The sequence below is a fragment of the Triturus cristatus genome, chromosome 8 (assembly GCF_964204655.1).
Source record: "Triturus cristatus chromosome 8, aTriCri1.1, whole genome shotgun sequence".
NCBI classification, from domain to species: domain Eukaryota; kingdom Metazoa; phylum Chordata; class Amphibia; order Caudata; family Salamandridae; genus Triturus; species Triturus cristatus.
In genome coordinates, this window is record NC_140591.1 from 1,652,643,613 (window position 1) to 1,652,658,172 (window position 14,560).

A 14,560-nucleotide genomic window follows, 5' to 3' on the forward strand; every position below is an offset into this window, starting at 1 on the left:
TAGCTGCTTTGAAGCTCTCATTCCAGCTGTGGCTCTATTTCTCCACCTGTGATATTAGTTTCTAATAGTAGTTTTCAATTCTGCAGTAGGTCTTTGAAATATTCCAATGTAAATATCATTGCTTTCGCAAAAGGACTGGCAGGAGAATGCTGAGTACCGCACTCTCCCTTTCTGAGCCCCATACACTATTAGCACCACCTAGGAACCAGAAGGGATACCACAGGGGGCTGACCACATAGCATAATAGAGAAACACACATTCTGCCACCAATCAAATCCAGCAATAGTATTCAATTGACAGATATACTTTACTATTTACCTCTATCATCAGAATTCAAGGTTCCGGGTCTGGCCTTTCTCTCCACCTCTAGTTAACTCCTCGGGTTCTTACACACACCTTTGAGAGAAACATAGAATTAGAAAAAGTTCTATTCGTGAACTCAGATCAGCATGCTGACTTACCTTTGCTCATTCCGGTTCATGTAGGAGCCTGGATCATCACTGGTGGCTGCCATGCCGGTGTGGCGAAGCTCGTTGGAGAAGCAGTGCGGGACTTCAGCAGGAGTGGCAGCAGCTACAGTGAAATTGCCACCATCGGCATCGCCACCTGGGGCACCGTCCACAAAAGGGACAGGCTGATCAAAAAAGAGGTGAGGGAAAGCGACATTGGAAAAAGATCAAGGAGTGCATGTGATGAACAGGCATCTGAAATGCAAATGGGGAGGGCAGATCTCCTGGAGAAGTCCATGGAGGACAAAGTGAGAGATTTTGTGTGGGTAGGTACAGTCTAACACTGTAAACGTCACCGGTAAGAACATGTTTGAATGAGTAGATGCCATAGAGGACAAGTGGAGGTGTGGGAGGACTCTCAAGAGTTGGGCAATTTGGAATTTTATCATGGAGCATCCCATGAAGAAAATATTCGACATTAGTATCCTGGTATGCTGACGGGAAATGTGTCACATGCTGTCTTTTACACACTGAGATCACGTGACGTGCTTAGGTAATGTGACAATCTGCTTACTACAATCAAGATTTTGTTCTTAGCCATACCATTTCAATGTACCAATCCTTTTAGGACTGACCTAGTGATAGCTTTAGCTTTCTTGCTTCCTCATGTTTTCCCCCCCAAAATTGTAAATTACATACTAGTATACATCCATGCAAGGGCATTCAGCCAGTCATCCTCATCCATTAGTTTGTTCAAGTGTCATTCACAGTTTGCTTCCGCCCACCACAACATACAATAATGGGACAATGAGCCAGCCTCAGTCACTAGCTGCCTTGCACTGTAAGTGACAACTTTTCTCCTGTTCACATGAGCAGATCCAACTGAGAATGAGTGCACTTCACTTCCCACTTTCTCTGAATGGGCGGTCGTATGCAGCACTGATACTGGGGAGCCAGGAGTGAGGAAGGAACTAAAATGCATGGTAAATCTTCCTTTTAAGCATCATGTAGATGGCATAGTGAATTCCATTGCTGTAAATAATGTTCTCCCCGATCGATTCAAAATTGCTATTGTAGTCTATGTAGCATTTTCTCCAGCCCTGGATCATGCGGATGATTTGCAGTAGATGGGAGCTGCATTTAAACATGACTTTATTCTTCAGCATACACTCATGCACTGCACATTACATCATCTTTCACATACATCACACCCTAACACCTCCTGGCATATTACATAGTTCCTGTTCAAAGTCCACCCCAGAGGCATGGAGATCCTTGTGCGTATACTGATAATATGCTACATCTCAACCTTTGTTAAATAAAAAGGTAGCGAACAGCATGAAAATTACATTTCGTCTCTTAGTCTGCAAGGCTTTCGCAGGTGTCTCCCGGCTCTGGTGACACAAGGTTTTCAAGGTCCACCCTGATCGGGCAATAGAAACACAGGCTCGGGCGCTTGAGATGGACCTGCTGTTGGGGTCACCTCACACGTGGATTCCGGGCTCAACAAGTGTTGCTGTAGTTGTTTAAAATGTGATGTACCCCGAGTGATGGATTGTCCAGGAGGATGTGCTGTCACCCTGTGTCTCTTGCACGACACAACCTGTAATGAATCAGTGGCAAAAAGAGTGTCTCTTTCCATTTTTGTCTCTGTTTAACGAATACCTAGTATCCCGTGTCAAGGACTTTCCCCTGGCCATGGCGACGCCTATCTGCATATGTTTGCATTTTTTCTTTTCCAAGTTATGTCGGTGTCTTCAACTTGGTAAGTATTCATTAGTCAATCCATGTTCCATTGGGTTAGGTTTGTTCTGATGGCTCTCCCAAACAGTCTACAAACAACCAAACCAAACCCCATCGCTTGAATATAATTTCTAAATAAAGCGTTATATCTAGATTTGAAAAGGGAGGGCAATAGGCCACCTCGCCTGACGGAACTACAAATAGTGTGCAGAGAAGGTTAACGAATATAACCAAGCAATAAGCAGCTTATTTCTTTTTAAATATACATTCTTAATTTCTTATGCATGTCAATAATGTGCAATCATATCAAGAATACATAAAATACATTAGCTACTACAAGCACATATATATAAACAATTGCAAAACCTCTATCATCCAGACGTGTAAACCGTAGATATTGTACACAATAAGCCTCACTATCCATAAATTCTTTTCAATACCGCATTCATTCATACACTCTTTCAAACACATAGACAAGACAGAGACAAGACTGGACAACTCCACAAGAACTCATTTTTCTAAGGAACATAAATGCTCTAACATATAACAACAGATGGTTTGTACAAATAATTTCCATATACGATGCTGTGTAGATATCAATAGTTTCTGTAATAATATCTAATAAATCAATTTAAGCATGTATTGATATTTTAAGTAGAAACAGAATCATATATTAGCATCAGGTCTTGTAGAAAGATTTTACCAGTCGAGGCTCTCCGAAACAGCAGTGTGGCTTGGCTCTCACCCATTGTGGGGTGAGGAGTTGAACGATAGGCTTGAAGGTCTGGCCATAGCTTGGCTGAGATTCATTCCCTCCATGGACTTTTGTTGAATGACCTTCTTGAGGGCACCAACGTATCGTTCAACTACCCCATTGGCGTGTATTGACTTGAGTAGGGCTTTGATTTCACCTCTGCCTTTTGCAGACTGCTTTGCATCAATTCCTGGCACATGTGGCATGAACAAGCAGTTTGCTGTACCATTGCAAACTCTCAAATAGAGCAGTCTTGTTTTCTTTGGGTATGTATTCCCTTCTTGTCACCAGTGGTAGTGTCATACTCAGCCCTGGAGCATGCAGACGAATTAGGCCACGATGCAGCTGCATTCAAACATGACTTTAGTTCGAGGCATGTGGGCTGCTGAATTCATATCTGTGCATAGATCGCCACCTAGTGTTGGGTCCGGATGTTTGCACATTGTTGTCCTGGAAGAGTCTTCGAAGTATCCTGAGATAGGTGACTCCTCCCCTGGACCACAGTGCGCATGGGCATCCTCTCCATCCTCAGATTGTTTTTTTTCCGCCATTGGGTTCGGATGTGCTTATCTTGACTCAAGTTAGGAAAAACTTTTTTCAGGCCAAAAGGCCTTTAGTTCGCGTTGGTACTGTTCCCGATCGGTATCGATAGGTATTTGTTAGTTTACTAACTTCAAGAACAACTTTTTCGCATCATATCCGACCATCGAACCGACATCGACGATGGAATCGAGGACACCATTCAAGCGGTGTCCTGTATGCAATGCGAAATATCCCAATGTCGACGTCCACCCGGTGTGCAACAAATGCCTTTCACCGGATCACGACGAATCCACATGTATGGCCTGTGCCCGATTCCGATCCAAAAAGACTCTCCGGAATCGACGAGCAGCGAGACTTGAAGCGCAGCAAGCGGCACCGGCCCCGACCAACATCTTCAGCGCCGAGGACGAAGATGTGGAAGACGTGGAGAACCTAACCTCCAGCCCCGCTTCCGAACACGACTCCGGATCGGAAGACATCGAAGAACGACTCTTTCACAGAGAAGAAGCCGACACCGAGGTAGGAGACTACGATGAGGCCTTAGGGGCCGAAGAGAGTAGCTCCGGTGACGAGCAAGGCCTACCCGTACAGACGGAGGATATCCCAGTGCGTCAGTATATGGCTCCGGTCGAGGGATCGCCTTCGGGCCTTACCCAAGACCTATCCCGCAGTTCTTCGGCCCCGCCCTCTGGCCCGGCCTCGGACTTTCAGCGGCAGCCATTACTACCCAAAACGACTGGTTTCCCTTCATCGAAACCGAAAGTCGTATCGGTTCCACAGAAACCGAAACTGAAAGTGACACTGGTTGGATCGAAGCCCACCACACCTTCGACGCCAGCCAAACCCGTCGGCACCGACCGCACCAAACGGGACTTCGGTGCCGAGCTCGCAGCAGCCGACGTCGGCGCCGACACACGGAAAAAGGCCATCGGTACCGCCAAACCGCCTCGGCTCCCGGCACCGAAACAATCGGCTCCGGCCACAAAGGTCAAAATGGCTGCTGCGTCTCACACCACTTCGAAAGCAGCACCAAAGGCACAATCATCGACGCCGTCGACAGCTACTACCTCTCCTCGACTCGATGACCCAGTGGCGCCGAAGAAGTCCACGCCTGCCTCTACAGAACCGGTCGGCGCCAAAGAACCGTCGGCGTTCTAGGTGCGGCAAGTTGCAGCGTCCTTGCAACGCATCAAAGAAAAGGCAGCCCTCCAGGACACGTCAGGCTCCGAGCCGAAAAAAGCTCAAAAAGCTTCTCCGGCACCGGCCAACATCACTTTTGGCCTGCCACCATCCACGGCGCCCAAACTGGTCGAAATCAGAACACGGGTCACCCACACTAGGATCACGCCTGCCGAACGCTCTCCTACGGAGACGTCACCATCCCACATCATCGATGCCGACACCGGCAGAATTATGCTCCACAAGCGGAGAATATCTTCCGAGCCAGCTTTGGACTCCTACCGGATCCCGCTAAAGAAAAAGCTGCCAGTGGATTCGGAACCAGTTCTTTACGAACCTCTCCATACCTCTTACCAAGATCCACAGTCCTTCTCTCCGACACACTCCGAAACCGACGTTTTGGAGGACTACATGGGTGACCACGTCCCCTACCCCGGAGAGATGGACCCTGAAGGCCAACAGGACTCTGACCAGGCTTGGGATGACCCTGTAGACCCGGGTGCACCTATGGATACACAGGACACGCAGCTATATGGCGCGAAAACGTCTCCCACAGAGGACACTGCCGCATTCAACGCCCTTATTGAACGTGCTGCGGCCAATCATGGTGTGCAACTCCACTCTGACACAATCGAGGACGATTTTCTAATGGATACTTTCGCATCCTCAGAAAGGAATATCAAAACTCTACCCATGTTGAAAGGTGTCCTCAAACCAGCAAAGGACATTTTCAAAGAACCCACCAGGGCAAGAGTCGACGTCTCCTGAGGCTTGAGCCGGGAGATCGAGACTGGCACGCTTTGCGAGGTGTACTGTGTTCTATTGCTGTGTCCTCTGAGGGCTTTTAATCATTTTAATCCTGCCTTGATACGTGTTTGTACCTATTTCTGACGTTTTATTCCTGTTGATTTTAAATATTCTAAAGGCTGAAGCACTTTGCACTTTGGGGATACTCTTACCTTCCAAATTGCCGCGTATACGATCCCCTGCATTGCGAGCTTTACCGCCCGCCATCTTGGTAGTACACGAGGAGCAGTCTAGCGTCTGCTCCTTGCACACTATTTAGTGGGCCATGGCGCAAGCGCGCAGCGGACGCGCGCAGCGGGCGCGCCAAAGGCAAGCCCGTCTGCGCCCGTCCGCGCCAGGACGTCGCCAGGCGCCAGGAACCCTATCTCTGCCACAGATAACTCTAGTAAGTGCATACTATCATATAGCGGCGCCGCTCTCAGATCTATTTGTGCTAGGTCACCGTTACCCAGCTTGCCCTGCTACAACACAGTACCGCATCCTATTGAAAGAGCCTTTTCCTGCATACATTGCAGATTTCAGAGCAACTGGGAAGCGGAGTCTCCCCTGGTACAGACCCGTGGGCAGAATTATACCAGGCCCTCGGTGTCCCCTGCTACAAGCATGATTAGCAATAATTACACTTCTCCCCCTAACAACCCACGGCCCAATCACTGGAAAGGTCTCCTAATCAACGTGAGATCGCTCCCTAAACACTCATCCGAGATATGGGATCTAATCACGACTATCATGCCTGATGTGGATTTCCTGACTGAAACCTGGCTGAAACCCACCAGTGGCCCTGATATTAAGATTGCTGTCCCCGATGGTTACAGAATTTTGCCCCTCAACAGGCCGCTGAAAACTGGGGGGGGGGGGGGGGGGGGTCGCAATACTATATAATGATCAGGTTAAACTCTCCATCTTAGATCAATGTTCCAACGTCCAAATTGAAATCATGATCTTCAAGTTGGATACGGTCACCCACGACTCCTGGAAGGGGGCATTGGTATATCGCCCTCCCGGCCCTATAAAGGATTTCTCCGCCCAATTAATGGAATTAATTGCCCCACATATGATTGCGACGGATAATTTTCTATTACTAGGCGATTTTAATATACATTGCGAGAATCCTTTGCTGCCCGAAGTAGCAGCCTTTACCTCTGACATGGCTACCATTCACCTCATCAAAAAGAACGAGGGCCCTACACATACGGCCGGCCATACTATAGATATTATTTTCTCAAACTCAGACCGGATTATTTGTCAATCCCCCCGTCCTCTATGCTGGTCAGATCATGCCCTTATTAATTTCCAAGTGGAGCACTCCCCTACACATTCTATTCCGGAAGCACATATTCAAATTCCCTATAGACAATGGTCTAAAATTAACTTGGAGTCTTTTGCATCAGCCTTCACACCCCCTAGGCTCGCTCCGATCAACAATATAGAAGATAATCTCATTCTTTTTAACACCACGGTTTTATCGGCTATCAACTCAATCGCCCCTGTAAAGACTTGTTCCAAAGCCCCCAGGAATAATTTGGCGGTGTGGTTCACCCCGGAATTGCGTTTAACGAAAAGCAAATGCAAAAACCTCGAAAGAAAGTGGCGTCGCTCCAACCTAGACACTGATAAAGCAAATTTTAGAGTAGCTTTATCATTTTATCATAAAGAAATTAAACTTGCACGCCGATTATATATAGCTACGCAATTGAGATTAGCAGGCAATGCGCCGAAACTTCTTCACCAAATCTTGAAAGATTTCCCTTGCCCTAAAGCCTGTGATCTGGACAATTTGCACTCCCAAGCTCTCTGCAATAAAATTAGCTCTTTTCTCATCCAAAAAATCGACACTATCTATGATAAATTTGCCAGTACCGGCCACTCCTCCATGATGGATGACACTGTTAAACCTTTTACTGTCAATCCTCCTCCTCTGATGTCTTTCCCACTTATTCTACGGGAGGAGACGACTACCTTATTACATAATGTCACATCGGGCTCCCCGGTAGACGTTATGCCTGCAAGATTGGGAGCATCTCTTGCGGCCGCACTTACGGATTCTGCTACCATGCTGTTTAATTCCTCTCTAAGCTCGGGCCTAGTCCCCCTCTCTTGGAAAGCTGCACAGGTTATCCCCCTACGGAAAAATAACAAGCTTCCTATGGACGATCTCGCCAACCTTCGCCCTATCTCCCTTCTGCCATATTTGAGCAAGGTTCTTGAGAAATATGTGAACAAACACATCTCTATCCATATTGAAACAACAGGCTACCTGGATCCGTCACAATCAGGATTCCGTGCTAATTACAGCACTGAGACGGCCTTGGTTGCTGTAACCGACTGTATCAGACGCACGTTAGATCAGGGACAGTCTGCCATCTTGGTCCTTTTAGATCTCTCTGCTGCGTTTGATACGGTCAACCATCAGACCCTGCTCAAAAGATTAAGAGAGGCAGGATTAGGTGGTACGGCGCTTAGCTGGATTACCAGTTTTCTTACTGACCGTACACAAACCCTGAACCTCGGTCCCTTCCGCTCCGCCACCAAGTGTTTGACCAAGGGTGTGCCACAGGGCTCTTGTTTGAGCCCTACACTGTTTAATATCTACGTGGCCCCCCTTGCCTCTCTCCTAAGATCTCTTGGGTTCATCCCCTTTTCCTATGCGGATGACACCCAACTTATCTTTCCATTTGATAAAACCTCTCCTTCTGCTCAAACCCGTTTTTCCCAAGGCATGCTGGTCATCTCGGAATGGATGTGCAGTAACTTTTTACAGCTGAATGCCAATAAAACTGAAATCGTCCTCTTTGGAGAGGCCTCTATCCTGTGATCTCCAACCTGGTGGCCTACTGAGCTGGGACCCGTCCCAGTGCCTAAGGCCACAGTAAAAAATCTGGGCGTCCGCCTTGACCAGGCCTTGTCCATGAAGGATCATGTCTCTTCCACCATTAGTACATGTTTCTTCACTCTGCGTCTTTTGAAGAAGGCCTTGCCATACCTCCCTGATCTTTTCCGCAGGACACTGGTCCAGGCCCTGGTATTAAACAAACTTGATTATTGTAACTCACTAATGGTTGCTTCTAATGAATCTACTCTCAGTCGTCTACAAGTGGTGCAAAATACCGCAGCACGACTGGTCACTAAAGCCCCTAGCAGATCGACATCTACCCCGCTGCTACGGCAACTGCATTGGTTACCAGTGAAGAAAAGAGTTAAGTTCAAACTTTGCTGCCTGACCCACAAAGCACTGTGGGGCTCCGGCCCTTCATACCTGACTGAAAGGCTCCATTGGTACATCCCCAACCGAGATCTAAGGTCTGGTTCTAAATCGCTGTTAATCATCCCGAGGATTAAGAGATCGCGTTTGGGCGGTAGATCTTTCTCCTACCAAGCCCCTTCGGTTTGGAATCAACTTCCCCTTTCACTCAGACAATGCTCCGACTATCTTGAATTTAGAAAATCTTTGAAAACCACTCTCGTCTCGGAACAATAATATCACAGCACACCAGCTCAGGGTGGCAAGCGCTGAGAGACCCCTTCGGGGGTGATTCATGCGCTTTATAAACTATGTAACATAACATAACAAGAGTAATAAACCCCAGGATCGACAAGAAATATAGGTCGGCGCCTGGGGACCCTACCTACATTAGAGGCCAGTTGCCTCTGGATTCCATCGTAGTCGCTAATGCTCGCAAACGGGCGCACTCGCAGACAACTGGGGATGCTCCTCCCCCGGACAAAGAGTCCAAGGTGCTAGAGACCTCCGGCAAACGGGTTGCAGCCCAGGCAGCTAACATATGGCGTATTGCCAATACTCAGGCGCTCCTAGCTCGCTACGATCGCGCACACTATGACACATTAGAAACCTTACTCCAACATCTCCCTGACCAATACAAAGAGGGAGCAGAGATCCTCATCAGGGAGGGCCAACTCCTCACTAACGCATCCATTAAGTGTGCACTGGATGCCGCAGATACAGCTGCCAGAGCAATAAACACTAGCGTCATGTTACGACGACACGCCTGGTTGCGAATCTCCGGATTCAAACCGGAGGTTCAAAATAACATCCTCAATCAGCCGGTCAACCCCGACTACTTATTCGGACCAGAGGTTGACACCACCCTAGAGAAAATAAAAAAGGACACAGACACTGCAAAGTCCATGGGGACTCTCCAAACGCAGACCTTTCGGAGTGGCTCCTTTCGTCGCCCCGGAAATAGAGGAGCAGGTAGAGGACAGGGGTCACAGCAAACCTACAACAAGGGCAACACACAAAGTACCTACGATAAAAACACCCGGGGTGGATATCGTGGCTCAAGCACAAAGGGCAGAGGACACGGATACGGCAATACCAGGTCCTCTCCCAAGAACAAACAGTGACGCCCTCTCCCTTCCTCCCGACCACATAACACCTGTCGGGGGAAGGCTACAAAGGTTCCTGTCCACGTGGAACTCCATCACCACGGACAGGTGGGTCAAAGATATTATCAAACACGGTTACTGCCTAGAATTAACCTCAACTCCACCCACAATACCGCCAAAACACCGTCCTATGTCCTCAGAGCACTTAGCGCTATTACAGCAGGAAGTGCTAAGTATGCTGCAAAAAGGCGCAATAGAGGTCGTACCCGTCCACGAGCAAGGTACGGGGGTGTACTCCCTGTACTTTTTAATACCAAAGAAGGACGGGTCACTCAGACCCATACTAGACCTGAGACCCCTCAACCGCTACATTCTCTCAGAGCATTTCCACATGCTCACCCTACAACAAGTCCTCCCACTGCTCAAACAGGGAGACTTCCTAGCCATGCTAGACCTCAAAGATGCGTATTTCCACATACCCATTCACCCATCACACAGAAAATATCTCAGGTTCACTATTCAAGGGCAGCACTACCAATTCAAGGTTCTTCCCTTCGGCGTGACAACAGCGCCCAGAGTTTTCACAAAGTGCCTAGCCACTGTGGCTGCACATTTACGGAGGCAACACATTCATGTCTACCCTTACTTGGACGACTGGCTTGTTCAGGCAAAGTCAGCCCAGCAATGCGCCAGCCACATGTCCCGCACCATTCACCTTCTTCACAGTCTGGGGTTCTCACTAAATTACCCAACATCACATCTCCAACCCGCACACGTACAACAGTACCTAGGTGCGACCATAGACACTCTGGCAGCCACAGCTCAGCCAAATTTAGTGAGGATCAACAGCATGCAAATGCTGATTTCCAAGTTCAAACCCCAACACTCCCTTCCCGCGCGAGTGTTCGTGCAGTTGATAGGCATGATGGCCTCCTGCATTTTCATAGTCCCACACGCGAGACTACATATGCGCCCGCTTCAGGAGTGCTTAGCACGTCAATGGACTCAGGCTCACGGGCAACTAAAAGACCTAGTGTTGGTGAGCGGTCGGGCATACAACTCTCTGCATTGGTGGAATCCACAAAACCTTTGCAAGGGCCGACCGTTCCAAGAGCCTGTTCCACAAATAATACTGACAGCGGACGCGTCTCTCCAGGGATGGGGAGCTCATGTACTCAATTACACAGTGCAGGGACTATGGACAATACAACAAAAGAAGATGCACATCAACCTTCTAGAACTGATGGCGATCTTCCTGGCTATGAAAGCATTCAAAGTACACTTGTGCAACAAAGTCGTGTTGATCCGGACGGACAACATGACTGCCATGTACTACATTCAGAAGCAGGGAGGAACACACTCTCCACAGTTGTCTCATCTGGCTCAGAGCATGTGGAAGTGGGCCATTCAGAGGAACATGTTCCTCATGGCGGAACACCTCCCCGGCAAGGACAACCAGATGGCGGATCTGCTCAGCAGACACAGCCACCAGATGCACGAGTGGGAGTTACACCCATCAGTACTCCAACCGTACTTCCAGCAGTGGGGTCATCCAGAGATAGACCTATTCGCCACACGCGAAAACGCAAAATGCCAAAGCTTTGCCGCCAGGTTCCCACATCCGCAGTCGCAGGGCAATGCGATATGGATGAACTGGTCCGGCAGATTTGCGTACGCTTTTCCCCCAGCACCATTGATACCGCTGGTGGCTCGCAAACTCAGACAACACTCACTGACACTCGTCCTGGTTGCTCCAACGTGGGCACGCCAGCCATGGTCCACCACCTTTCTTGAACTTTCCGTGGTGCCGCATCAAAGACTGCGGATCAAACCCGCGCATTTGACGCAGAACCATGGAGAGATTCAGCACCCAGATCCGCAACAGCTGAACCTGGCAGTCTGGCTCCTGAAGTCCTAGACTTTGGCTACCTAAACCTGCCACCTGACTGTATGGACATCATTAAGGAGGCCAGGAGACCCACTACCAGAGCTTGCTATGCAGCCAAATGCAAAAGATTCGTCATTTATTGCAATAATAATGACATTAACCCGCTAGACGCATCCATCCAAAACATAATTTGTTACCTCTTACACCTATACCGATGCAATCTGGCATACACCTCAATACGTGTCCATTTGACCGCAATATCAGCCTATCTCCAGAACAGGCAGCACCTCTCCTTATTCAGAGTGCCGGCCATCAAAGCATTCTTGGAAGGACTCAAATGAGTAATTCCTCCAAGCCACCCACCAGCTCCAATGTGGAACCTCAACTTGGTCCTCACACGCCTGATGGGTTCACCCTTCGAACCTCTACACTCATGCGAGATTCAATTCCTCACCTGGAAAGTAGCTTTCCTAGTAGCAATCACTTCTTTAAGGAGAGTTAGTGAACTCCAGGCACTAACCGTTCAAGAGCCATTCATACAGGTTCACGCCAACAGGGTCGTACTACGTACCAACCCCAAATTCATGCCCAAGGTAATATCGCAGTTCCACATGAATCAAACTATTGAACTGCTTGTTTTCTTTCAAAACCCACAAACTGTCGCAGAAAGAGCACTCCATACACTGGATGTAAAGAGAGCCCTCATGTACTATATCGACAGGACTAAAGTCTTTAGGAAAACAAAACAACTTTTCGTTGCCTTTGCCCCACACCACAAAGGTAACGCTATCTCCAAAGCAGGTATAGCCAGATGGATCGTTAAATGTATTCAAATTTGCTATCAAAAGGCTAAACGCACATTAACGATTCCCCCACGAGCCCACTCAACACGTAAGTTAAGGGCCTCCATGGCTTTCCTGGGAAACATTCCTTTGCATGATATATGTAGAGCAGCCACCTGGTCCACTACACACACATTTACCAAACACTATTGTGTAGATGTGCAATCAAAACAGCAGGCAGCTGTAGGACAGGCTGTTCTCAAAACTCTTTTTCAGACCGCTGCAGCTGGCACTGGTAGCCGCCGCTAATAGAGGGTACTGCTATATATTCTATGCACAGATATGAATTCAGCAGCCCACATGCCTCGAACTGAATATGCTACTTACCAGTATGCATCTGTTCTTGGCATGTAGGGCTGCTGACATTCATATCGCCCTCCCTCCTCCCCGGCGCCTGTAGCAGCTGCAGCTCTCAGAATTACTGTAAGCATGGTCATCACTTTCTGTATCTACTCCATCACTGCCACAATGGCGAAAAACAATCTGAGGATGGAGAGGATGCCCATGCGCACTGTGGTCCAGGGGAGGAGTCACCTATCTCAGGATACTTCGAAGACTCTTCCAGGACAACAACGTGCAAACATCCGGACCCAACACTAGGAGGCGATCTATGCACAGATATGAATGTCAGCAGCCCTACATGCCAAGAACAGATGCATACTGGTAAGTAGCATATTCATTCTTCAGCATACACTCACACTGCACATTCAAATTAACCACACCTTAACAACTCCCCGCATATTATGTAGTTCCTGTTCGTTCAGAGATCGCCCCAGAACCACGAGGGCCCAAGTGCATATTTATACTGCATTCTACTCTTTGTGAGACTACAGGGGTTATCAGCCGTGATCCCAGCTATCCCAGCCGGTCCCAGCTATTTAACCCCCATGTTGGGCCGGTCGCACTGCTGTGGTAAATATTCTTTTACCTGGACTGAATTTCATACGGAATCTAAAATAAAATAGCTCAGAATAATAAGAGGCAGAATCCGTGGTATAAGAGGTTTCTGAATGGGCTTTATTACAAAATGGCCGACTCGAGTCGCGGCCTTCAGGTTCCGTCACCACGGGGGTTCAGGAAGTGAAGTACGATATTTTATTGACAGGAAATTGCTTTTATAGATCATACATTACAATGAAACCAATGTAGAAGGCGTAACAATTGATAAGAGAAACGATACTATAAGTGCGTAACCGAAAATGGGCGTAATAAGGAGTAAAAAGAAACATGATTGGTCATAATGTTGTGCATAGGTGGATCTATAAGATAATACTTGGCATAGATGCGCGCGCAGCAGCATGACGTGTAATTGACGTGCAACTAGGGGGTGAAGGGGACTTGACATTTAGCTCTACATGTGGAGACAAAAAGTCTGGGGGGTCAAGTCAACCTAATCCCAAATCATATCTAACATCCTATGTTTAAAGAACTATGTTATCCACAAGGAAGGACTCTCGGACAGAATCTATTCTATACTGACTGTGAGTGCGTGTACAAGCGTCTAAGTGTCTATATGAGATGCGAGGGGCAGAAAACTTTCCATGGCAACAGGGCTATGAATTACTTGTATGAGGACAGAAAGGCCGAGCCCTTTGCTTGGGAGCTAAAGGAAATGTTTACCCAAACTACTAGACAGGAATGCATCGGCTGAGGAGCAAAGTAGATAATTCGAAGGTGAAATACAGCTTCTTGGCAGGCAGGCGAAACTGGCCGAGGCAGGCACCGTTAGCTGCACAGGAAGTAGGACAAAGTTCATGGATGCAGATGCGGGCTCAAACTGATGCTGTCAGAGGCAGAGAGCAGGGAAAGGCTTTGAGGACAGAATCGGGCCTACTCTGCCTGAACTGTAAAAATGGAGTCACTTAGCCATAAAAAGTCGGTGGCCTTTCATACTTAGGAATCGAATATCCAGCCCATTGATGGCGGATCTGACAGAGGACATGTTGATGGTGGGCGCACATGTGTTTGCGTCATCAAAACTGGAACTGGAGGGAACATACATGTACTT

The 14,560-nt window shown here is 48.0% G+C and overlaps 1 protein-coding gene across 3 annotated transcripts in view; it reads left to right on the forward strand.

The window, feature by feature from the left end:
- LOC146808495 (transient receptor potential cation channel subfamily M member 2-like) overlaps nt 1-14,560 on the forward strand; it is a 1,799,999-nt gene that overhangs the window by 319,084 nt on the left and 1,466,355 nt on the right. For all 3 annotated transcript variants that reach the window (XM_085623580.1, XM_085623581.1, XM_085623582.1), the window contains one exon: nt 486-649. In XM_085623580.1, coding sequence (XP_085479706.1) covers nt 486-649 — 164 coding nt within the window. The remainder of the gene's footprint in view (nt 1-485; nt 650-14,560) is intronic.